Source organism: Lycium barbarum, chromosome 12 (genome assembly GCF_019175385.1).
Source record: "Lycium barbarum isolate Lr01 chromosome 12, ASM1917538v2, whole genome shotgun sequence".
In the NCBI taxonomy this organism is placed as follows: Eukaryota; Viridiplantae; Streptophyta; class Magnoliopsida; order Solanales; family Solanaceae; genus Lycium; species Lycium barbarum.
Window position 1 is genome coordinate 14,863,493 of NC_083348.1, and position 27,014 is coordinate 14,890,506.

At 38.3% G+C, this 27,014-nt stretch overlaps 1 protein-coding gene across 3 annotated transcripts; it reads right to left on the minus strand.

Annotated features, from left to right (window-relative positions):
• Positions 1–2,384: 2,384 nt before the first annotated feature.
• On the minus strand, positions 2,385–27,014 carry LOC132621419 (katanin p80 WD40 repeat-containing subunit B1 homolog KTN80.4-like). Of its 3 annotated transcripts, XR_009575509.1 has the most exons (19): positions 26,592–27,013; positions 25,893–26,023; positions 25,476–25,593; positions 25,145–25,371; positions 24,499–24,601; positions 23,354–23,424; positions 23,137–23,211; positions 22,905–23,048; positions 22,575–22,803; positions 21,877–22,404; positions 20,880–20,936; positions 20,677–20,798; positions 14,747–14,872; positions 3,773–3,847; positions 3,492–3,604; positions 3,290–3,406; positions 3,135–3,203; positions 2,869–3,031; positions 2,385–2,765 (listed from the first exon to the last, which is right to left on the minus strand). XR_009575509.1 is itself a non-coding variant. In XM_060335680.1 (18 exons), exons 1-18 carry the CDS (start codon positions 26,620–26,622, stop codon positions 2,968–2,970), a joined length of 2,397 nt encoding a protein of 798 aa, XP_060191663.1. In that variant the 5' UTR covers positions 26,623–27,014; the 3' UTR covers positions 2,385–2,967. The 3 variants fall into 3 exon arrangements, 2 of the variants coding, with proteins under 2 accessions (XP_060191663.1, XP_060191662.1); XM_060335680.1 differs by having other exon boundaries at positions 2,385–3,028; positions 26,592–27,014; XM_060335679.1 differs by having other exon boundaries at positions 2,385–3,031.

The window sequence follows — 27,014 nt, forward strand, 5'->3', positions numbered from 1 at the left end:
GAAGATCATCTCCTATGTCCGTGCGAAGAAGTTAGTGGCGAATGGGTGTTTGGCTTATTTAGCCCATGTTTGCGATACTAGTGTTGATTCTCCGCCCCTTGAGTCTGTGCCTATTGTGAGTGAGTTTGTCGAGATCTTCCTTTCTGATTTGACGGGTCTGCTGCCCAACCGCTGACATTGATTTCTATATCGACTTGGAGCTGAGCACGCGTCCTATTTCCATTCCTTCTTATAGGATGGCGCCCGCTGAGTTGTCGTACCTCTTGCTTCGGATTCATAAGCATCTGCATAAGGTCTCATGTAGGTGGTTCGCTCAGTTAAGTTAAGGCACTGAGTGTTGGCCAGCCTCACCAAGGTTTTGGGACGTGACAACTTGATAGCTAACTAACTGACTCTAACAACTTGGAAACTGTCAACTAACAACCCAGCTAGCTAACTAATTTCCTGAACTCCAACTAACTTTTAAACTCCGACTTCTGAGCTGCATCTTGTGATATCAAAGGGAGATTCACTAAAAGTAGGAGGAACCATTACAGAAGAAGAAACCTTAAACCTCTTGCTTCTTGATCCTTCATTGCTTCCGGTGCTAATAATATCTGGACTACTAATCCTTCAAAGTTCATAATGTGCTCTCGCTTAATTGATGTGGCTCCTTTAAATCATGGTATTGTTTAGAGCTTTGATGAATGACTTTTCAAGTATTAGTTAATTTAAAAGCAATCAAATTTAGAGTGTTAGTTTGAGGGGTATTATTGAGAAAAAAAATAAGTTGGGAGTATTTTTAAACAAATTAAGGAAGGGTATTTCTGAGCCATTTTTCATATGTTAGGGGTACTTTTGGCTCTTTTCGGTTTAAATTTTTACCCCTAAAACTCTTCTTATAGTGTTGGATTTTTGTGGTCAAAGAAATAAGAAAAGTGCTACTTTGACTTGTTAAGTAGGTGTTGTATTCTAGACACAGAATTTCTATTTAACCATCTGCACCGTTTGATGAAAAATAATCTTATAGATAGTTTCCTAAAAATGTTTTGCATATACTTATTTCATTACTTTTATATAAAACTCTGACATGATTTCACTTTTAAATACTCGTCCGTCCCATTTTATATGAAAGTGTTCAACAACGCTTAGTTAAATGCAGTATTTTTTGAAGTACCGTAACACTCTCATTGTGTAATCATTACAAGAACTTTGGTAAAAGAAATAAGACCCCCATTAAAGAGTTAAATAATGGAATTGTCTTGAAGTAAATTGGGCAATTCGCAGGGAATGCCCTTATTTTGGGGCGGTCTTTAATTTTCATCCCTCAAATGGGTGGTCTTTAATTTTTGCTCTTCGCCTAATATTCGCCCTTGCCTTTTCTCCGATTTTTAAGATTTCTTCCTCTGAAAATTCTCCCCATACGTATGGTTTCTTATCTTGCTTGGTGACATACCCAATCAAGTTTGCAAATCCTTTGTGAAAGGTTACGTTACACTGTCTTCCTTCGAACTGTTTAAAGGCTTCTCTTATTTTTCTGGTTGCATTGTTTTTTGAAGCAGTGGAGTTCTTTATTGCGACGTGTATATGCCATCCTTCGAACAAAGAAGCAGCCCGGTGTATTGCAACCTACTAGAAATTTTGGAGTTGACTCCCGGCATGTTCAATAGTGATCTTTTGGCCATTGAAAGGGCACCCAACGGTAAACCATGGTTTACTGACATCAGGGAATATATTGAAGACCAAACGTATCCCAAACATGCAACGGAAAATGATAAGAAGACAATCAGGAGGTTGGCAATGCAATTCGTTGCGCGGGGATGCGATTCGCCAAGCTGGGGCAAATCTTTCCTCTATCTCTAAAGGGGCGTTCAGCCACTTGCCTCGTTGGAAAGGGGTTCGACTCAATACTCTTGGAGTTCGAACCCCGACTTAGTCAAAACAAAAAATCACAAGGCAAAATTTTACAGCAAGCTTATTCGGGCCAAAGTTAGGCCTGCAAGCAAAATTTTGTCTGCTTCAAACAGAATTTTGGGCAAAACTCTACCTTAAAGCACAATTTTGAAGGAGCGGAATTTTCCCTTCAGGCAAAATTCTACCTTATGAATTCAAACCTCTATTTTGCCTTGTGAATTCAAACCTCTAGCTTGCGAAATTCCTTCTTTTTTACTGAGCTGGGATTCGAACTCAGAACCTCAGGGTATTAGACGAAAGGAAAAATTAAAGACCACCAATTTGAGGGGCAAAAATTAAAGACCACCCCAAAACAAGGCCAATCCACGCACAAAACTGAAGTAAATTCAGGTCTTAGTATCTTTTGAAATTATAACTCTTGCTCGTGCGTGCACATTCACTTGTAACTAATCCGACCAGCAGCTAATTAATTAGTTGACACAGTTAGAACGTAAACAAATAGAAAACAAGAATTTATAACCAACACTAAGAAATCTAATTTGCAGTTTGTTTTTTTTCAAATACAACATAGTTGTAACGTAGATTTCACACCAACCTTCGTGCCATGCCCTAGATTGCTGATTAAGAAATGCTATATGTCAAATTATCGAGGCTGACAAGATTTTCCAGATTTCACGCAGCTTAGACACCCTTCTATTGATACAGAAATTATCATATGGATAGATGACCTTACTCAAGCCTACCGTTACAAATCGACATGTGAATATCAGTTATTCAGGGTTAGATGAGAATAAATACGATGGATCCTCCACCATGCACGTTCAATCGCCAAACATTTGGAGGAGCAGCAGCAGTGTAGATCAAGGTGTCACCTAGCACTCAGTAATCAGTTAATAAGAGAATCAGTTGTCAATGGTTTCATCTTGGCAGGAATATACATACACGATGCTAGCTCTGCAAGGTAAAAGAGCATACAGCGCAGGCAGCTCCAGAGCTCCAAAAGCCGCTCACTATGAACATCACGGCTACCGCCCAAATATAACTCTTACTAATCCATGCAATACTGCATTTAACTCACGAAACCTCTTGAAGTGCTAGACTTAGCTCCTGAGCAGACTTAGCAATGGACCCTCCCCTTCTGAATGAAAAAATGAATAAGACAAAAGAGAAAGGAAAAAAAAAAAAAGCAAATTTAGTTGTGTAACATTGGTCCAAGAGTGGACGAAGATGCACAGACGCACCTGGTAAGAGCGGACAGCCAATTTTTTACTTTTTCAAGCTCAACAAAGCAAAGCTTGTAGCGTTCCATCCTTTGTTATCATTAAGGAAGAAAACATTCAAATTAGATATACCAAATAACGGGAACTCGGAAGTATAAGAAAGTATGAGATAGTACCTTAGCTCTGCCTCAATATCAACACCAACTGATGCTGGCGCAGACATTGAAGAATAAATCACTGAACCAAATACTCTAACAAGTTTGAGCAGCATATTCAATGAAATATCTTGATGCCTAAGGAATGTCCACCAAAAGCCAAACTCAGAATCAGACTACATAATTACAGCAAAGACGAAAATAATCAAGCTCAGATTTGTACCTATCCAAGTTGCTCTCAAGCAACCCCCCAAGGAGTGGTAGAAGGCATGTGCAAATCTCTAATGTAATAATGTCATTTTTCTCTGTTAAAAAGCTAATTACATCAGCAAGCACCTGTATCATGCATCAGAAAGTCCACGTCGTGTTAAAAACGTACTATCAAGATCAAGAATAGGCCATAGAAAGGAGAGACAGCAGGATCTGCCATATTCTCCATTACCACATCTTGTAAAAAGGGTAATTTTTAAGATTGAGAATCGGGCACAGAAAAGAAAGACTTACAGAAGGATCTGCCATCTTCTCCATTGCATTAAGTGCCCCTTTAATGTCGTGTCTTTGCCAGTATTGATAGACAACCTGTGAGAAAAAGAATATGTTAAATGTTTGCTTTGAGGAATGCAAGTAACCTGTTTTTTTAATTTTCACCAGATCTTTTAGATAAGTCTTTCCTAGTCAAATTGGTATCCTATTCTATAGGAAACTGTTAGCTTTTTTGCTGATATTCAGGATAGTGAATAGGATTACTTTGTTTCGTATATTTACCTACTTTCAGTTTGTATGTCAGCAATTTATATCAGGAGGTGATGATTCAATAAATTAAGCTATTTACTGATGCATCAAATCTTCTGCTATTATATTCTCTCAATTCCTTTTCGCGGTTGTATTTTTGTATTCTCTTGCTTTGCTATTTCTATTGATTCTTTTTTTTTTTTTTTGATGACATGGGAACCCGCAGCCGCTAGCTCCTGTGCAATAGCTCGCAAACCACACAGAAGAGGTAACCTGCACTAGGCAAAGCCCAGTGCAATGAGCTCGACCCAGAAGGCAAATCCCCTGATGTCGTAGGCAGGGGGTTTCGAACTTGAGACCTCCATTATGAAAGCCCCATGCTCCATGCTCAACCAACTGAACCACCCTTGCAGGTTCTATTGATTCTGTCCTTTATGTTTTGATAAACTTTCAACTGGTATCAAAGCTTTTCTATTCTTAAGGGATTTGTAAGTGCGAGTGTGATGGAGACACTGAAACCCATTTTTCCCAAATAGCTCCTCATATCTTCGATGGTGACAATTACCAACTTTGACCGGTAAGAACAGAGACTTACCTTGTCGCTTTGGATTTTCAGGAGACTGTGGAAGAGGATTATGAAAATTTTCAACTGCCAACTCCCACCATTGCCGAGATCAAAAGTCGTAAGGAAAAGAAAACGAGGAAATTCACGGCTAAAGTAACTCCATTTGTTGTTTCGACAACCGTTTTTATGAGAATTATGTCATGAATCAGCAAAAGTCTGGATTATCTCTAAGAAGAATACGCAAGAGATGAAAGCATGCAAGGCATGTAGGTGCTAAATTTAATAAAAGAACTTCGAGTTGCAGAAATTGAAAGAGTCTGAAAAAAACAAAGAGCACTCAGACAAATCGCTTAGCACAGTCAAGAAGGTAAGGTTGTTGAGCACCCAATTCTTGATTCGAGAATTGTTGAAAAAATTGTTGTGACGATGCCAGAAAGATATGAAGCATCTATAACCACCTTGGAAAACACAAAAGATCTGTCCAAGAATATCTTTGCAGAATTATTAAATGCTCTACAGGCTCGAGAGCATAGAAAGCTTATGGGCAAGATCGTCTTGTTGAAGGAGCTTTGACATCCAACCAGGAAGCACAAAAGAGCAAGAAGAAAAATGACAGAAAAATCAAACACCGTGCACTGTGAATTCTACAGACAACCAGACTCAAAGCGAGGGTAGAAATTCAAAGAAAAATTAGTAAATTACCCACCTTGTCAGCACAGCGGAAAAAAAGGTCATTCACCAACCAAAATGTTGGAAAAGACCAGATGCAACGTGTAACAAATGCAATCAGCTTGGACATAAAGCCATGATTAGCAAAACCAACTTTCAGAAGCACGAAGATGAGAAAGTAGTTGATCAAGATGAAGAAAACTAGATGTTTGTAGCAATGTGTTTTTCAACAAGGTCTTCAGAAAGATGGTTGATTGATAATGGTAATACAAACAGCATGACTTATGAGAAAAGTCTTTTAAGGATTTGAAGCCTGCAAGAGTCATGAGGTCAGAATAGGAAGTGGTGAATATATTCCTGCAAAGGGGAAAGGAACCGTTGCAATTACAACAAGCTCGTGTACAAAAACAATCCCAGATGTTACCTGAAATTAACCAAAATTTGTTGAGTGTAGGACCTGTGGGTCAGCTCTTAGAAAAAGAATTCAAAATATTCTTTGAAGATAGGCATTGTCTTATTTACAAAGCTGCCGGGAAAGAGATTCTACGAGTCAAAATGAGAGGTAAAAGCTTCTTGAAGGAGCAGCAGTACTTATTACACTAGGTTAACACCACGACAATCTAGCACAAAGTCCTTGGCCACTATCATCTTCAAAGAATGTTAAAATTGAAGAAGAATGACATGACGAGAAGATTGTCGACAGTTGACGAGCATTTTCCAAATTGTAATGTGTTTCATTTCGGTAAACAAAATAGGATGTCATTTCCCACATCAACTTGGAGGGTTTCCCAGAGGTTGCAACTAATCCACACAGATGTAGAATCTCAAAGAACGTCATCATTACAAGGTAGTCTTTTCTACATTCTTTTCTGATGATTTCACAAGAATGTACTGGATTTTTTCTTGAAATTCAAGTCAGAAGTGATAGGATTATTTTGCTTCAAGAAGATTGTAGAAAATCAAAGTGGCTGCACAACTCAGGTATTGAGGTCTGATAATAGGAAGGATTATACTTCACCTAAATTTAATTTGTTTTGTGAAGATGGCATCTGAACATCAGCTTATTGTTCCATACACTCAAGAACAAAATGAAGTTAGTGAAAGGAGGAACCAATTGGTAATGGAGATGGTAAGATGTATGTTACATGAAGAGTTGCCTGGACAATTGGGGCTGAGGCAGCCAACACAACAATTTTTCTGCAAAATCAAATTACAATGAAGGCTTGGAAGACAAAACTCTATTTGAAGCTTGTTATGGGTATAAACCTTCACTAAGCTTTGATTCCGTATGTTTTGTTTATGTTCCACAGGTTAAGCGTGACAAACTTGACAAGAACGCGATTCTAGGCACTTTTATGGGCTATTGTTCTGTTTCTATAGCCTACAAGGTGTATCATCCATAAACTGAAAAGATGGCGATCAATAGAGACGTGCATTTCAATGAGAATGAGCAGTCGGACTAGAAGACTTCGCCAAAAGAAAGGTCTCTTACAAAACTACAAGACAATTCTTTTTTTCTTTTTGAAAAAGGTAACAAATGTTATAAATTTCAGCACAACGGCAATGCTGGAAGCCAAATTTGCAAAAACACAAGACTAGTCCGGTGCATCCTTGATTCTTCTTACAAGGATTCTAAAGCTTCTAAGATAGATACTGAATCACCTGTATAAGTTTCTGAATTCCAAAAATGAAAGCAGAATGCAATTCATCTTCATCTTCGATTGAACTATATCTATGTTCAAAGCATCATGAGTTTTTTTCCTTCCAGATAGTCTACCATATACATGCAGGGATTAGTTTCCATCTGCTTTTGTGTTTGACAAATCCACCCAAACTATACCAACCTGCCAACAACTCCCTAGTCGACCTTGGCATTATCCATTTAATGCATGCCTATCATGTTTAGGAAAAGCTGGCAAAGTTGATCAATGATTCCACAATGCAACAACAAATGGTTGTTGCTCTCTAGCTCCTTAACACACAAATAACATTTTGACCATAGATTAATCCCTTCTCTTTTAATAGAAATTTTCCACCTCCGGCAAGCTTCTTTTGCTACCAGCCACACAAAACAAGCCACCTTATAAGGAAATTTTGCTTCCAAATATGTTTTCAAGGCCATAAATTAGCCTACTGGCCAATATGGATCAAAGCATCATATGCAGATTTGAATGTGAAGATTCCTTTACTGTGTTTCCAGCAAACAAGTTTTATCCTCTCGAGTCTTGATCATCAATGCTTTTGAACTGCTCCGAGACTCAAAAAGACTCAGCAACTCTATTAATTTCCCAATCATGTAGCACTCTCCTAAAGTTCCGATTCCAGCCCTGTTGGCTCCAAATCTCATTTATTCTTGCAAGTTGCTGTAAATTTAAACTAAATGTCTGGATAAGAAAATTTAGAGACCTCTAGCCTAACCACTTTTCCTTCCAGAATGATGTTCTTCCATTTCCCACTTTGATACTGACATTTGGTTGGAAATGCAGACAAAGACCTCTGATGGTTCTCCAAATACTTGAGCCACAGGCTGTATTTATCCCATATGGAACCCATTGCATTCCATTCCCATACTTCTCACTGATGACCCTCCTCCATAGATGATAGAACTAGTCTTTTATGCCATACCTCCATAGTCATTTCATAAGTAAACTTAAGTTATGTTGCTATATGTTTCTTATAACCAAGCCCCCTTCCTTTTTATTAATGATAAGGGTGTTCCAGTTCACAAGATGAAAGTACCTCTTATTTTTATTTCCTTGCCATATAAAATTCCTTCTCAAAGCATCAATCTTCTTTTCAATCTTTCCTGGTAGAGGAATAAGGACATAATATATGTTGGTAATGAGTCCAGGACACTGAAGGATTTGGTCCAGGGAGACGCTATCGCGCTGAAGGGCCACAGCAGGCCAGCGCCATCGCGCACGCTAGGTGCATTTGCGCTGAAGGCAGGCCACACACAGGGGCACTATCGCGCGCAACAGGTGCTATCGCGCATTTCCGGCGCCATATCGCTAAGCAATTTCTTCCACCTCAGCTGCGATCGTGCTGAGGTAGCGAGATGGCGCTAAAGCCTGTTACAGGTATTATAACAACAAACAGAAACGGAATTTTTTTAGTTATTTCACCATTGTTAAGACTTGGGAGTTCGGATAAGCTCAATGCAAAGAGGAATTTCGTCTACAAGCTTGGGCAAGTGATCTGAACTTGATTTTGGTTAAGTATCGCGTTTACCCGTTGAAATTCATGCCTAGTTTATGAATCTTAGAAGTAGAAATTTGGGGGATTTGCCCTAGTTCAAGAGAGTGAAAAATTGATGATTTGAGTATCGATTCGAGATCGGATTTGAAATCCAAGCATAATTTTAACATGTAGGGTTATGGGTAACCCGAAAACGTAGTCAATTTGGGTTTTGAACACAGGGCTTGAGTTGACTTTTGGGTGGACTTTGACTTTGACCTAATCTAAAATTTCAAATCATTGGATTGGTGTAACTGTAGAATATTCTTTTGAATAAATCGAGCTCTGGGACGAGGCAAGGCGGTTTGAGAAGGCTAGGGTTGCTTTAAACCGAGGTAAGTTAAGGCTTTGACCTCAAATAAGGGGATTTTTCCCAAATTGACTTGTTTGTGATATACTACGTATATAGGGGTAGCATATATGTGAGGTGACAAGCATATATGCGGATACCGTGGGCTACATGTTGGGGCTTTATGACATATAACGTCTGTGAGAAATTATGAGAGAACATATTATTATTGAATTGTATATCTACATTATTACATTGAGCCCTATTTAAAGACACGACATCCTAATCCTTTTCCATGTAGGGTAATATATACAAATCCTATTCCTAATCCTATTCTAACACTCCCCCTAAAGCTGGTGCATACAAGTCACATGTACCGAGCTTGTTGCAGATGTATCTACTACTAGGACGACTAAGTGACTTGGTGAAAACATCCGCAAGCTGATCACTCGACTTCACAAATTTAGTAACAATATCTCCGAAGAGTATCTTTTCCCTAACGTCAATGTGCTTAGTCCTCTCATGAAATACCGGATTTGATGCGATATGAAGGGCCGCTTTGTTATCACACACAAGTTCCATTTGACTGATTTCTCCAAATTTTAGTTCTCTGAGCAACTGCTTAATCCAAACTAGCTCACAAGTTGCTACAGCCATTGCTCGATATTCTGATTCAGCACTAGATCGAGCAACGACACTCTGTTTCTTACTCTTCCAGGACACCAAATTACCTCCTATTAACACACAATATCCGGATGTAGAACGTCTATCAGAGGGTGATCCTACATAATCAGCATTTGTATATCCAACGATCTGCTCATGGCCTCGATCTTCGAAAAGCAGTCCTTTACCTGGAGCTGACTTAATATATCGCAGAATGCGGACAACTGCATCCCAATGACTATCACAGGGAGAATCCATAGACCGACTTACAACACTCATAGGAAACGAAATGTCAAGTCTAGTCAGGTCTACATCCCATCATTCCTGTCTCCTCAAGAATGTCTAAGGCATACTTGTGTTGCGAAATAACAATACCTGACGTGGATTGGGCAACCTCAATACCTAGAAAATACTTCAATCTGCCAAGATCTTTAGTTTGAAATGCTAAAAGAGATGTTGCTTTAAATTAGTGATACCATCTTGATCATTGCCAGTTATAACGATATTGTCAACATAAACCACCAAATAAATACTCAAATCTGGAGCAGAATGTCAATAAAACATAGAATGATCTGCTTCACTGCGAGTCATGCCAAACTCCTAAATTACTGTGCTGAATTTACCAAACCAAGCTCGAGGAGACTGTTTTAGACCATAATGTGACCGACACACCAGATTAGACTCCCCCCGGTGGTTGCTCCATATAAACTTCCTCCTCAAGATCACCATGGAGAAAAGCATTCTTAGTGTCCAACTAATAAAGAGGCCAATGGCGGACAGCAGCCATGGATAGAAAAAGTCACAGATGCTATTTTAGCCACGGGGGAGAAAGTATCACTGCAATCAAACCCAAATATTTGTGTATACCCCTTCGCAAAAAAGCAAGCCTTAAGCCGATCAACTTGACCGTCCGGACCAACTTTGATTGCATAAACCCAACGACAACCAACAGTAGATTTACCTGAAGGAAGAGGAGCAAGCTTCCAAGTACCACTCGTGTTTAAAGCAGACATCTCGTCAATTATAGCCTGTCGCCATCTGGGATGAGAAAGGGCTTCACCTGTAGACTTAGGAATGGGGACAGAGGACAATGATGATACAAAGGCATAATGGGATAATGATAGACGATGATAACTTAAAAGGGTATAATGTGGGTTAGTATTACGAGTGGACCGTTTACCTTTCCGAAGTGCAATCGGCTGAGCAGGAGGAGACAAGTCCGCAGTAGGTGCAGGATCCGATGCATGACATGAATCATCTGGACCTGATGTTGGGTCTGATGCTGGACGCGGTCGACGATGATAAGTCAGAAGTGGTGGCACTGTGACTGGAGATGTAGTAGTACTGTAGATTCCTCAAAGGTCGGTGTAGGTAAAACCTGAGGTATAGGTAAGACCTCAGAGATATCAGGATGATCAGAAGGAGACCTAAAGTAAGGTTGAGACTCAAAAAATGCGACATCAGCAGACATAAGATATCGACAGAGATCAAGTGAGAAGCAACGATACCCCTTTTGAACCCGAGAATAACCAAGAAAGACAAATTTAAGAGAGCGAGGGGCTAATTTATTTGTCCCCGGAGCTAGGTTATGCACAAAACATGCGCTTACAAAAACACGAGAAGGAAGAGTATAGAGATGACTGAGGATATACTATGGAATATGGAATCTGATTTTGAATAGAAGATGAGGGCATTCGATTAATTAAATGGCAAGACGTGAGGACTACATCGCCCCAAAAAACACAGCAGAACATGGGATTCAATGAGAAGAGTGCGAGCAGTCTCAATGAGATGTCTATTCTTCCTTTCTGCTACCCCATTCTGCTGAGGGGTGTAGGGACCATATGTTTGATGAATAATTCCTTGGCGAGTCATAAACTGCTGAAACTGGGAGAATTTGTATTCTAAGGCATTATCACTACGAAAAGTACGAATAGAAACACCAAATTGATTCTGTATTTCAGCACAAAAACTCTTGAATATAGAGAATAACTCAAAACGATCTTTCATTAAGAATAGCCAAGTACATCTGGAAAAATCGTCAATGAAACTAAACAAATAACGAAATCCTAAAGGTGAACTGACTCTACTAGGACCCCAAATATCATAATGAACTATTGAAAAAATAGACTCTGCACGACTCTCAGCACTACGTGGAAAGGTAGTGCGAGTGTGTTTCCCAAGTTGACACGACTCACAATCTAATTTGGACAGACTAGACAAACTAGGCACCATCTTTTGTAGCTTGAACAGACTCGGATGTAATCGTTTATGGATCAAGTCTGGAGGATCCGTAACGGAGCATGCTGTGGAGGAATTAGGAAAGGTAAGTGTTAGATAGTAGAGGCCTTGTGATTCATATCCTGTACAAATCACTTGTCCCGTACTGCGGCTCTACATAACAAAAGAATCATCAAGAAATATTATGGCACAATTTAGGGCACGTGTCAAACAACTGACAGATGCAAGATTAAAAGGACAACCAGGGACATAAAGAACAGAGTTTAGAGTGACAAAAGATAGGAGAATAGCTTGTCCAACCCCTTTTGGTTTTGTTAGGATCCCATTGGCTAAAGTAATAGCGGGAAGAGACGGTGAATAATCAATATTCGACAAAAGCAATTTATCACCAGAAATATGATCAAAAGCGCCGGAGTCTACAACCCACGATCCAGCGGTATTAGATTGTGCGACTAAGGCTACTTGTGGAGATGTCTGCTTACGTGCTCGATATTGAAGGTACTCATTATATTCTTCTTTGGATAAATAAACCCGTTGATTACCAGTAGTGGCAGTCTGAGCAACATGAGCATTCGTGGGTGGTCGACCATGCAGAGAATAACATACTTCACGAGTGTGTCCAAACCTATTACAATAACTACACTTGGGTCGAGATCTGCATACTACACGAGTGTGTCCAAATCTATTACAATCCAAGTTGCACGGACTCTTCACTTTCGATGCCGCACCCGTGTCAGATTCTCCAAAAACACACTACTTTTAGAGTATCCGACACGCACCCGTTGACATTTTTGAAGAGTTTGAGCAACATAGATTACAATAACTACACTTAGGTCGAGATCTTCCAAAGCGGTCTCTTCGTCGATTCTTCATAGACTGGGATATTTGAATTTCCAATCTCCTTTGAAGGGTTCTGGATCAATAGGACTAGAATTTCCAACTTCCATACTTTTGGAATTAGAAAAACCTAGAAACATGATTGGATTGAGGTGAGGCCCCGCTTATCAGATGCTTGAAGCAACCTGGAAAGAGTGAATACTCGGCTGAAACAGTGACGAATGTCGAGAAAAAACAACTGTAATGCCGGAAAATACTGTTCTGATGGCTGTAATACTGCTCCGGTGACTGTTTTCAAGCAATATCACTGTGGGTGGGGTAGAACTAGCCAGGCGACCACTGTAGATGAAGAATCTGTCTCGAAACATGCCAAAAAAATCAGATTTCCCCGGAAAAAGGCAATCTGACACGCCGGAACCCTAATCCGGCGACTGAAATCTGAAAAAGAGTGGATAGCTTGGCTCGGAATATCTGCGAGAGCCTGACAGGAAAAGAAATTTCTCGAAAAAGTCACCGGTAAATGGCTCACGCACCCGGAGCGTGGAGTAGATCTCGCCGGAGTTCTGCCTCTGCTTGGCTCGTGAGAGGGACTTTTCCGGCAAGGTTTTGTGGGTTTTTGTCGCGAGATGATGATGAACGCGATAGTGTTACCGGATTTTGCACAGCAACTGTGGAGACCAGAATCTGGTCGTCTGACAGTGCCGGAGGGTAATCGTCAATCACTGAAAAGATGCACAGTGATGATATTTTAGGATGGCTCTGATACCATGTGAGAAATTATGAGAGAAAATATTATCATTCAATTGTATATCTACATTATTACATTGAGCCCTATTTATAGACACGACATCCTAATCCTTTTCCATGTAGGATACTATATACAAATCCAATTCCTAATCCTATTGTAACAACGTCTACTTTCAGGTTTTACTTATTGCATGACTACTTCACCACACTTTCATGCTAGAGATAATGTTAGAAGCACCGCTTCCATGCTAGTTTAACATTTTTGAGCTATGCGCATGTTAGATTACATGAGCTACTAGTCATGCACTGCTTGTATGTTTTGTAATTGCATACTCGATTTCACCCCTTGATGATATTTTAGGATGGCTCTGATACCATGTGAGAAATTATGAGAGAAAATATTATCATTCAATTGTATATCTACATTATTACATTGAGCCCTATTTATAGACACGACATCCTAATCCTTTTCCATGTAGGATACTATATACAAATCCAATTCCTAATCCTATTGTAACAACGTCTACTTTCAGGTTTTACTTATTGCATGACTACTTCACCACACTTTCATGCTAGAGATAATGTTAGAAGCACCGCTTCCATGCTAGTTTAACATTTTTGAGCTATGCGCATGTTAGATTACATGAGCTACTAGTCATGCACTGCTTGTATGTTTTGTAATTGCATACTCGATTTCACCCCTTGATATGGTTGACACGTGAGCTGTCCGTGTGAGTTATGATTTGGCACGTTAGATGTTCGTACAGCGTGTGGATATGGATCCGCCCCTCATGAGTCACTGCATAGCCCGGGCCTCCCAGGCGGAGTACACGCAGGATTATCACACTGGGAGTGTCATAATTGAGTACAAATTAGAAAGATGATTCTATTGACCAGTGGGGTTCTTACCTTTCCAAATCCAGATTGATAAAGGAGTTAATTGAAGACATCAGTCAATCAATCAAATATGCCTCAATTCCAAACTAGTTGGGGAAAGGGATTTCAGTGAGGTCCTACCTTTTCTGGAAAGAGAGTGGTTAAAAACAGAGATTCAAGTATAATAATGAAATAGGCATCCAAATAAATTTGTAGTAGACATAACAACGATGTCTATCTTTTAGCAATGAGTCTGTTCGAGACCTCTACAACTAGTTTCAGCGCATGAGAAGATTTCTATGCGGACCTGTTTGCATATTTATCGAGCACGCTTGCAATTGAACTTTTTTCTACTTCACTAATTCTGAGAACATTGAAATGCTCAAAACAAGATGGATTGTGCTGCAAGTCAATGACCCTAACCCTAAATGCAGATCCATTAAACCTCCAAAGCTCATTATCCATAAGGACAACTTTTGACTTCTTAATAGTAAGTCATAAAGCAGCACAAGCAAAGATTAAAAATCATAGCACAAAGAGTGTACTTACATTGACATCACAAATTAGAGCATCTAAAAAACATCATTAGGAAGTATTTTTGCTTCTGTTGTATTATTGTTACCTGTAATTTGGCCAAACGAGATTGCATTGAGCCAACAAATTGGTCATGCTGTTCCATCAAGTCAGCAATGGCATCCTCATCTGTAGCAGAAACTGTTACACTTTCAGCTGATGAAGGGAGCCCTCTCTATTTTTCATACAATCAGAAAAGAACGAAAGATGAGTTAAAATCTGTATTAGGATAGTGATATAGAATTATACATGACTTCACATCAACGGAGAGGTAACACAAAACTTATTAACATAACTTCACATCAATGGCTGTTTATCCTATTGACAAATTTTAAACCAACTAAAGTACATAATGTGGAAGACTTTCAAAGAACTAGCTGTTTCATTGGGGATCTACAAATTGTGACCTTATGTATTGTCTATGGGGCCATTGAAAGGCTCGTCTATCTAGAAAGTCTTGCAGTGACAACAGTGACATTTTTTCATAAACTGGCAGTACCTTTAATCTCTTCCTTGGGTCATAAAAGATTAGGTAGGTTATAGCAGAAGAAAGGACGATATGGCAAGTCATCTTAATACATGTGCTTGAATTTATAACAATGGGATTGATATTTCTACCATCTTTTTCTCCAAGTTATTTTTTTCCTTCTACATTTCACATATTTAAAGCCTTATACTAGAATGATCAGAATTCTCTACAATTTTTTCTATCTAGTTCTAATTTTTCAAAAATGTAATATTACTGTTTACTTGTACTGATTTTAATATTGTATCATTGCAAAGACTTACTACTCCATCCGTCTCAATTTATATGTCATACTTTTCTTTTTCTGTTTCAAAAAGAATATCAGCTTTCTATTTTTAGTAAGTTACTAATTCCAACACTCTTATCCTTAATGATACTTTCCTTTTAAAAATGACATAGCATGTTTAAGACCACAAGATTCAAAGGGTACTTTTGGTACAATATACATAGCTTTGGTTTAAAACAAGATTTAATAGTCTTCTTTACATCTTAAATTTCGTGCCTCGTCAAACTGAGACGCATAAAACGAAAGAGGTAGTATTAGTTTAATGCATGTTGGTTAAGAAATTAGAACATTAGTATAGTGTTTACCTAATGAAGATAGAATTAATAGCAATTTCTTTTGGCCAAATACACATATAGCCCCTAAAAGTTGGCACTAAATGTTAGTTAGATACCTCAACTTTAGTACCGACCAGATAGACACCTTAATTTGGCAAGAATGTGTCCCATGGATACACAAAGCTGATATGGAAATTTGCATGTTCAGCCCTCGTGAGTGTGTGTAATGATTAAATATCAGAAAAATCATCTTTGCACCTTCTCTCTTCTCTCCCTATTTCTCTTCACTTCTTTTTCAACCAAAAACTCCATAAACAAAGTTTGCCACAACTCAGTGGAAGAAGATAATGAAGAAATATTCATCTATTAAATCAATCAGCTTAAAGTATGAAGCTATGAGCAGCATTATGGATTTGATCCAATGAGTCCTAAGTGCTAACACGGTCTCTTCACTTTTCACACTGTATAGCCATTATCCACCACCGTTGAAGTCTAGTGAAGCTCTTCTTGTTTCCTGCTCTAAGAGCTTAATGGAGAAGTTCCCAATTGTGATCTGCAAGAAACACTTCCTTTCATTGTTAAATCTTTAACTAATACTTCTACCTTCTGATCTACTACATTGATCCATCCTCGCTTTAAACATCTATCTTGTCAAAAACAGTGTATTTATAGCAGAGTATGTGAAGGTTGCTACTTTCTGTTCCCTGCTAATCTATTAAAAACGCTAGCTTCTTTATTCTTCCTCTATATTTGTACTTTTCTGCATAAAGGAAGGTGAGATAGGGGATGGAAGCAGGGTAGTGCTAACTCTGCATTTGCGGCTATTTTAGTTTGGTTTGTGTTGTAGTGATCGAAAATTTCTTTAATTTCAGTTTTTTTATCATCAAGTTTTTCTGGACCCAATTGCTTTCTTTAACTCTGGAACAATCGATATGATCTTCTTTGAAAATGTTTTCCAGTTTCCAAGATATGTATTTGTGATTCTTTTTTTTTTTTTTTTGAAAAGGTAACACTTGTATATTTATCCAAAAATCAGACCTGCCACAAACGGTTACAGGCCTCATAGTTACAAAGGAGTATTCAAAAGATCTTCAATCCTATAACAAAAACTTATATAGAACCTAAGACATCTATAAATGATTCTAGATCTTCCATATACTCCTGTTTACACCAAAAGTAGAATAAAGCAAGACAGTTCATTTTCATCTTCTGTCTCGAGAATTCGTTTTAAATCTCTGTTAATCACTAGATGAACATTCTGTTTTATCTTCGAAGTTGTTAGATTTCCATTTTCTCGACTTCTTTTTAGTTTTCAAGCATAAGTCAGAATAATGATGATCAAGTCTTTCCCAAGTTCTTTGATTATATATTGACTTCATTGTGACACGTAACATGTTATAAATAGTATGAAGACACACTGAGTACTTGGCGTTTGTTCTTGTTATTTGATCAAGTTTTCATTCTTGTACCCCTTTGTTTTCTTTAAGTTTGTAGATCAATGGGTATGATTTTCTTTGAAAGGTTTATTTTCAATTTCCAAGTGTATCTAGTAATTTCTTGTTTCAGAGTATTCAGCTAATTACTTTTGTGGGAGAGAGATTGGATCTTCTTCTCTCGAAAGATAGGGTTTTGATGACAGGGAAAGAGATGAAACAAAAAAGGGGCAGCCCGGTGCACTAAAGCTCCCGCTATGCGCGGGGTCCGGGGAAGGGCCGGACCACAAGGGTCTTTTCTACGCAGCCTTACCTTGCATTTCTGCAAGAGGCTGTTTCCACGGCTCGAACCCGTGGAAGATGAAACAAATTCATAAAAAAAAATAAAAAAAAAAAAAAAAAGAGAGAAAAATTCAATAATTTTTCGTTTTTGACATGTCATTTCTTATTCTCCGTTTGACACATCAAACCGTGGTTGAAAGTCACGTGTGCTTGGGTCTTATGGACTCATGTGTTCACGAATCAAAGCTTTAAGTTCTATCTGGTCACTAACAAAATTTTAGTGTTCAACTGGCATAGCATACCAACTCTGAGGGGCTATCTGTGCATTTGGCCTTCTTTTATCAGTTAATGAAGGTAGAATTACGAACATTGAGGTTTGATGGATAATTTCACAAACAAAAGGTTGCTAATTATAATATGTTTACACAAAACGTTCATCCAGACAATTGCTTTATTACAAATACGGCAGATACAAAACAACCATAGATTGGAACGCATAGGTCGGTGCAAAGGGACCGCATTACTTACAGTGTAAGGCTTGCTTAGGGAGGGTAAATAGAAAAATAAAGATTTGTGGCAACCGATTGCTAGGAAATTTGAGAAAAGATTGAAGTGAATGGAAGAGACTATCTAAGGAGGAAAGATAACATTACTAAAGTTGAATCCCCTAACATAGCCACCTAATTTATGTCTTTATCCCGTATTCATATAGGTGTTACAAACATGGGGAGGAGAAGTGATTTTGGATGGGAAGGAAAGGAGGGAGAAAAGAAATATAATTTAATAGAGTGTAAAAAGATTGCAATCCCCATGGTGAAAGGGAATTTGGAGTCACTTCTAACACTGCAATGTCGGAAAAATAGTTGTAAAGATTCGCTCGAAAGGAGAATGCGTTATTGAGAGAAGTCATCTACTAAATATGGTATTATTAACAATTGATGGATTTTTTGGTGGGGGGTAACTACGTATGGAGCAAGTATGTGGAAAGGGATTATAAAGGGGGTGGGTAATGGCTCATTGTCAAAAAAGGGGGTGGGTAATGGCTCTAGGGTAAGGTTTTGGAAGAATGTATGGTGTGAGGGGATATCCATGGAGAATTCATATCCCACAAATTTTCAAATCAGTTAACGAGAAAAATGCTATGGTAGTTGATTACACTGGATGAGCCTGTAATGGGGTCATACGAGATATAAATTTTAGCAAGGCTATTCAAGATTGGGAATGGGATGCAGTTGAGGATTTCTTTTATTAAAAAAATAACTATAAAATGGGGAATGAGGAGGGAGATAAGATGATAGGGAGGAGGTGGGGCAAAATCTTTTACGACTAAATCTTATTATTTGGAATTGTTGGGGAAGGGATCTAAGAGGGAGGTAACAGGAAAGTTTAGAACACCAAGTATCCAGTGAAAGTAGCTTTCTTTGACTGGAATGCAGTGCAGAATGCTATTTTTTAAATTTTTTTATTTTGATGAAGCAAGTTGTTTCATTACTGGCATCAAGAAGATGAAATGTATATAAAAGAGATATTGTTAGCTCCATTATATCTGTCTATGCTAGTTGCTAGAGCAGGGAGCTAACAAAGTACCTAGGGTCAAAGGCAGAACAAAGCTAAGAGACTAAGATAATATAGATAAAGTGCTAGCTCCAGATGATCAAAAAAAACCAGTCTATGTGTAGGGAGCTAACAAAATAGCATTGCGGGATGCTAATTTAATTGAGGAAAATCTAAAAGGGGAATTCTGTGAGTTCAAGTTCCATATGCAAAGAATCTGGAGAAGTTACTAATCATACCTTGTTGTATTGCAAGTGGGCTCAGCAACTGTAGACCCTTGTGCCCTCATTGTTTAGTATCTCGTGGGTGTTACTAAGGACCGTATTGAAAGCAATCATGTGTTTGAGATTACATAGGATTGGCTAAGAAAGGAAACCAACATGGACGAAGGCCCCATATCTCTTTTGGAAAGTACAGAATGAAAGTTATAGAAGACTACAACAACATACCCAGAGTAGTCCCACAAGTGGGGTCTGGGGGAAAGTTATAGAAGACTATTTCACAATATTAATGATGTTGAAAGCATTAAGAGATCCCTCTTATTCCATTTGCATATTGATGTAAGGGGAAAAAAACCTTGTTGTGTAGATGGTAAAAACATGGAAATTGCAATCTGAAGAAATAAGTTGGAGACAGAAATCTAGATGACATCCACATGCTTTTGGAAAACATGGAAGCATATCATCATTTACAATAGGCCAAAGTCATAGATGGACCCCTGAACTTGTTCTGATTTTCCATTTAGACCCCCCAATCTGAAATGTTGACCATTTGAACCCTCGAACATAAGATAAACTGTGCCATTTGAACACCTCGTGCCAGCTTGGCACATGCGTGCAGTACACTTGCTGTGACATGGAAAATAAACCAATAAAAATAAGCCATGTCAACAAAAAAAAAAAAAAAAAAATTAAAATCTATTTAAATAATTTTTAAAAAATCTGAAAAACCCAACCGATCCTCTCCGATAGCCCACTTCGCCGCCGCCACTGCCGCTGCTGCCTCCGCCGCCCCCACCGCCGCTTCAAAATCTATTTAAATAATTAAAAAAATGGTGCCGTTTTTCGTCGGAGATTTGTTTAAATAGATTTTGAAGTGGAGCAGCGGCGGAGGTGGCGGCGGCAGTTACGGCGGAGGCAGCGGCGGCGACGAAGTGGGCTATCGGAGAGGATGGGTTGGGTTTTTCAATTTTTTTAATTATTTAAATAGATTTTAAAATAGAGTTTTTGTTAAAATTAATTTTTAATGATTAAAAATTTTAAAAAAGAAAAAATTTGGTCTCTCACGCTCTGTTTAAAGCAGTGTACTGCACGCGTGTGCCCAGCTGGCACGAGGAGTTCAAATGGCACAGTTTATCTTATGTTCGAGGGTCCAGATGGTCAACGTTTCAGTTAAGGGATCTAAATGGAAAATCAGGACAAGTTCAGGGGTCCATCTATGACTTTGGCCTTTACAATATCAACAGACATCATTAATATATATATATGAATAACAAAAACAATATACAAACATATATGTATGTGTGTGTGCACACGAGAGAGAGAGAGCTCTAAACAGCTCTTAACATAGTATTAAAGGATATGTTAGAACAACTAAAGAAGAAACCTCAGATTAGATTAATACCAAATTTGGAGGAAGCATATTCATAGCAGGTACTGTCCCGACAACATTGCTGGGAGCAAGACACTCCTGATATTGAATCCTCTCTCTCTTCTCCCAATTTGCAACAATAGACCGTGTCCTTGCTAATTTAACAAAAACAGTGCATCAAGTAACCTTCATAGGAATGTGCAGACAGAGATTCAAGACTAAAGTGAAAATTGTACCTCTTCTTTGACCTTCCATAGGATTAACACTCCTAACAACATTTCCACGTGCTTCATCTGGAACAAATTGCAAGGTTTGACGAATTGCATCAACTCCATGTTATTCAAGAAAAGAAAAAGGAATAAAGAAATTTCATCTGTTAATTACAACAACAATGCCTCGATCTCATACTAGTTTGGGTCAGCTAAATAAATCCCTATATTCATTCTGCTCCACTTCGGTCCATAACTCCATTTTGATCCAATAGGTAAAAGGTCCAACAAACGATGACAATTACCTTCCAAGAAATTCCACGAATACAAGAAAACAATAAAGTGCGGAGAAAAGAAAATCATAAAGTGTGGTGAAAAGAAAAACATAAATAAAAAACTCATAGAAAAGAAGTATCTTCTCCTTCTACTGCAATGATGGAGGGGGGCACCAAAACAGAAGGAAAACTGAGAAACCAATCCAAGCACCATATTTTGTTCCAGGAGATAAGTAAATATAAGCAAGAACAATGAAAATATCAATCTGTCTAGACAAGGCAGACGTTAACATACAAGTACAAGGCAGCACGAAAATTTCTCAGTCACAAACATATACACACACGTGTGTAAATCAATGGCAGATGCAGGATTACTAGGGATGGGGCCATATTTTCTACATGGAAAGGGTAAAAAGAGTTGATGAAATTTGAACAGTGAAATGCATGTTATGAAAAGATCACGGGGCTGTCCTGTATACAACCATAATATATATTTCCACTAGCAGCTAATATTATTATTCATTTATTGTACTAGTGAAAGAGTCTAATTGGCAACAGAAAGAAGGAAATGAAAAGGGAAAACGAGACGTTGTCCCTCAGACAATGGATACTATTGCATCACCACTGTTGCTAACAAGATAAACGATATTTCATAGAACAAACATAGCAGGCAACAAAAGGATAGAAGAAAGTAGTCACTAAATATCAGCATTTGCAGAAAAGAAAATGGCTGGCAAATAAATACGCACAATTTTCGTTTTGGTTTCTGGAAAGTAACTCGGGTGCTGCATGCGCTTCAGGTTTTGTTGAGACCAGACTATTGTCATCCTTCACATTCCTCTCAGTTGCTGCAGCTCCAAGGTTTGAGCATTTAACTGAAGGGAAGTTGTTCTTCTCTGCTATACTGCTGAATTCAATAGCCTTAGGGACTTCAATGTCAGACTGTGACACAGCATTTGGCCTCCCAAGGTCTTCCTTGAGAGTTGGAAACTTCCGTATATCAGAGACTTTTGTCTGCAATGACTGCTGCATTGCCCTTGTTGCGATTCCTTCTTTCCTGGGTTCAGATGCTTGCTCCATTCTGTCATTATTTCTGGGAACAATAACAGGTATGACCTCTGACCTATTGACCATGGAAGAATTAGCTGCTGATTGGGCTTTAGCCGAATTCCTCTTTAGACCAGTTGTATGAGGAACTGCTGTTGTGTTAATTGGAGGTGCTTTCACGCTAACATTCAGATTTATTCTTTGAGGAGTGCCAGGTGCATTTGCAGTAGCTTCATTGAGAAGATTAGTGAAGACTGTCAGAACTTTCTGGGAGCCAAACTTAGATAAGAGAAACAAATAAAAATGCTACCAAAACGGGGGGGAAGAAAAGAATTTCGAGACAAGGTACCAAGCTAACAAATCATCACGAATGGAAAAAAAAAAGGGAAGAAACACATACTAGTAAGAGTCCTAGAATCCCTTTGAAGATCCAAGTTTTGTGATACTGAAAGTCTTCCAAAAGATTTGGTCTCTTTAACAGGATCAGAATTTTGAGAAATTGAGAGTCTACCCAAATTGGCTTTGCTAGCATCCTCAGCCAGATTGGATAAAGTCCCACTCGAATTTGATTTTAAATCAGAATGACCATTTAATCTGGTAGTATTGCCCATTGCATATGGTTCAAGACGCTGCATGATAAAAGCATGAAACAAATTAAACCTAACTTAAAATCATAAGACGAAGTATATCATCCAAGATAACTCCAACCGAAAGAAAAGACAACTTTTACCGAAATATCTACAACCCACACTCCAACACAGCTTTGATTGTAAGAGCATCCAAGGAGTTTCCCTTCATGAATATTAAGATCCGACAATCGAGACCATCCAACATCTACTGTATCATGACATCTAATTGGTTCCCACGAGCAAACCTGCAAAGGAAAATTTTTAAGGGAACAACATATATGCCACGATACATGGAACACTATTTCTCAAGGAACAGAAAATAGCCAAGACTACCTTCAAACTCTCATGCAAACCGCAGAGAAGGGTTCTTCCATCGGGATTGAAGGTCATACAGCGCACCCCTGATGTCTAGAATTGAGATAAACAAATAGTTAAGTTTTTAATAATCTCAAGACATATCCAAGAAACATGAGAAGCACTCAGCAGTGCATTGTACCGAATATGAAAACTGAGATAAAAAAGAAGATACAAGGACGATGAAAACATTAACCTCGGGTCCAGAAGAACCTATGAGCTCAAAAGTTTCAAGGTCCCAGAATTTTACAGTTCTGTCAGCAGAACCTGGTGAAGATAAAGAACAAGAAAGAAAGTAATGAGCATCTGATTGCTATGATGATGATGATCAGAGATTAATGCAACATCCAACAAAGACCTCTTTTTATTCATTTGATCCTCCCACCACCACCATCCCACAATCCCTGCTTTTATGGGATTGTCAGCATTACCATGCAAACTTCAAATAGATAGAACCTTTTAGTTCCTAGAAAGTCGAAACTTCATACATTGCCCACATTTCCCCATCAACATTCCCCCTTCTCTGAACTGTCATTTCAATCATGACAAAGAAACATCCAAAAAAACTCAGTATCAACTAGTTATATGAAAAGATTTAGGCCTCATAATATGGTGGATTATTAGTCCATTTTCACACAAGACTCTGCGAAAAAAGAAAAAAAACACACAATCACTGGTTTCCATCATACTCGCTCTATCTTAAAATTTTTGCAAGATTTGACTTTCAATGGCCAGATTGGGCGTCAAAGCCATTCTAGACTACACTTCAATTTATTTTACAATCACACGATAAATATTATCATGGGAGAGCTAGAATTTTCTTAACCTGCATAAATTTAAAAAAAGAACACCATTACAGAAGTTCAATTTTACTTCTGAAAAGTTGGCATGGACAATTTCTGGGATCGATGGGTATTCTACAGAGGTGATTGGTGAGGGAAGTCTTTTCCTTAGAGCATTGTGAGATCAAAAACTTCATTGTTAAAAATTTTGAATTAAGGAAAAAAGCCTCAAACTGAAAAACATTTAGAACACTACGAGTTGGCAGGCATAAATTGTCGAATCTAGTCCATATAATCTGTATACACTCACCGTTTGTCAGTTCAAATATTCAGTTATCTTATCAGGTAACACAGCCTACAGCATTAGGAAAGAGTTAGGTTGCCAACAAGTTTAAATTTTACACAGAACACATAGCATGCAGTAAAAATCTTGTTGAGTACAACTAAAGTTAATGGAGCCAGCAGAACACAGCAAGCAATAAGACTGGCATTTGAATACCAGATTGACCCTTGTGAGAAAACAGACAATGTAACACTACGTCAAAGCTTTTAATCACACCTGTTGCAAGTAGAAACTCATGGGGGTGAAAGTCTATGGACTGAATCTGCCCTTCATGAGATTTGAAATCGTGTAAAAGCTTTCCTGCGGTTAAATCCCAAAGCTGCCACAAAATTGAAGTATTATCAAAATATTAGAATAATGACAAAAGTGCTCAAAACCTCATGCATTTAATTGATATAATATCCACCACTAAATATCATAGAAGAAGACTAGATGTACATGAAGGGGACTATTCAAAACATGAGGCGGTTTTTCCTGTCATGGACATGGCTATTTGTTTTTCTTTTTCTTTATTTTGACATGGAAATGGGTAAAATACAAAGATTAACCAAAAATTATGTTTTCATCATCCATTCACCACGTTAAGCTAGCAATACACTTATCTATAGCAAAATAGTTTCAGTAGGATGCAGCAAGTTTGAAGTCAACAAACATAAAGTGAATGTTTCATTAAGTTAGAGTATGTTGATAATGGTCAGTGAGTTACTTCGAATTCTGCAGTGTAGGCATACTCCAAAATATTTCAGAGCTTTGAAAGCGACATACCCAACATAAAAGGCGGTTCAACGTGGAATATTTCTTCAAGCTCTTTCTAATTGAATAAATTATTGAATACGTGGAATATAAAAGTGAGGAATCTGACCTTGACAGTATTGTCTTCCCCACCAGATACAACCCATCGGCCATCTGGAGTGAACCTGATGGCATTGACACCTCTGCTGTGACCTTTGTACGTGTGGATACACCCTTTGCGTCTGATATCCCAAATCTTTAGGTTTGTATCTAGAGACCCAGATGCAAAGAACTCACCAAAGGGATGAAAGTCCAATGATATACAGTTGGATCGGTGCCCAGTGAGTGTGCGAACAACTGAGAAAAAGTGTGCGAGAGAGGAGAGATACATTAATATATTCCGTTTTACACAACAGAAAATGATTTGAACTCCCCAACGAAAAGTATTATAAGAAGCATACTCTTGGCCTCCTCTAAATCCCAAAGCTTGATAGTACCACTTGCTGCACCTGCAGCTACCAACACCTCTGAAGAATCAAAACTAACTGAATCAATTCCGCTTGAATGACCTGATAAACTCTACACAAATACACAGAGAAGAACATGTGTTAATACAAAGTACATAGCCACCATATTTCATATTCACCAATGAAAAAAAGAACAACAAAATGTACAACACCCAACTAGAGGCCTCGACTAGGGAAACTGCCCCACCAGAAAAGGAAAAGACTGAAAAACTTAGAGCACATTCTTAAGTTCAGCCTTTTTATTCAAAAGCTTCTCTTTCAGTTCAAACTGAAAAGAATTTGATTTCAATGCAGATATAAACTAAAAGATGAAAAGAAATAACAGCAAAAGAAGAGACGAGAGAAACTGACCAAGATGGCATTGGGCTTTCCAATGGCCCAAAGGTTAACCTTGTGATCTTCTCCCCCGGTTAGAAGAACCCTGGATGACTTCCTTCCAATCTTCAAGCAGTTCACGCTTAAAGAATGAGCTACGAATTCCTCTAAGACACAGTATTATCAAGGATTGCCAAAATTTGGCTCGAGTTCTTTACTTTTTCCCTTTTTTACTGAAGATGAGCTAACTCAAAACATTAAGTAGGCAATTGGCCATAGATTCCAAATATTTTTCACTTTATTTGGAATTTATGGAGTTGCAGTTGTGTTTGGCTATACTTTTTGCAAAGAATATTTGGAATAATATTCATGTTTGAATGTACCTAAATACAACTTCAAAAGTGAAAAGTTAGTTGGAAATCAGGTTATACGATGCTTTCCAAATTTGACATACAAGTTCAAGTTGGATTTGGAATTTTCATGGCTAAACACTGATTTTCAAATGAACTGAAAAAAAGGTGAATAGTTTTATGGCGAAACGGGTCCTAAGACCCTAAATAAAAGCTTTTCAACTAGTAAGTCCACGAGAAGGAAAATGCTATACTTATTCTCCATCCACTAGATACAAGCATATGTCTCCACATTTTCCAGCAAAGCAAACAAATCATTGTACGAAAACACATTTTTCCAGCAATGCAAAACAATACATAAAGCAAAAGAAAGAGAAAAGGATACGTAGCTTATAAGCACGCTTAGTAGTTGTCATGGGAGAGAGTAAAGTCAAAATCCGGCTCCAAAATGGAAATGGCGACGGCAGAAGAAAACCCTAGCAAAGGAGAGAAATACAGACTCGACTCTCGTCATACTTCTACTGAATCTGAGAGCGATACACGCTCAAGATCCACATTTTCGCTCTCTTCCACTTCACCAACTACTACTACTACTACTACTACTCAAATCACATTCCTCCACACTCAAAATGTTTATTCCTTTTGTTTTAATATCGAGAGAGTTGAGGGACGAATTGGTTTAGCAATAATGGCTCTTCCTTCAGCAGCTTCTGATGGCGAAATACGCAAGGAAAGAGGGAAAACAGAAAAAATGGTGTTTTCAAGATCCCCTTTCACCATCCTAGGCACACAACAATAATACTAATGT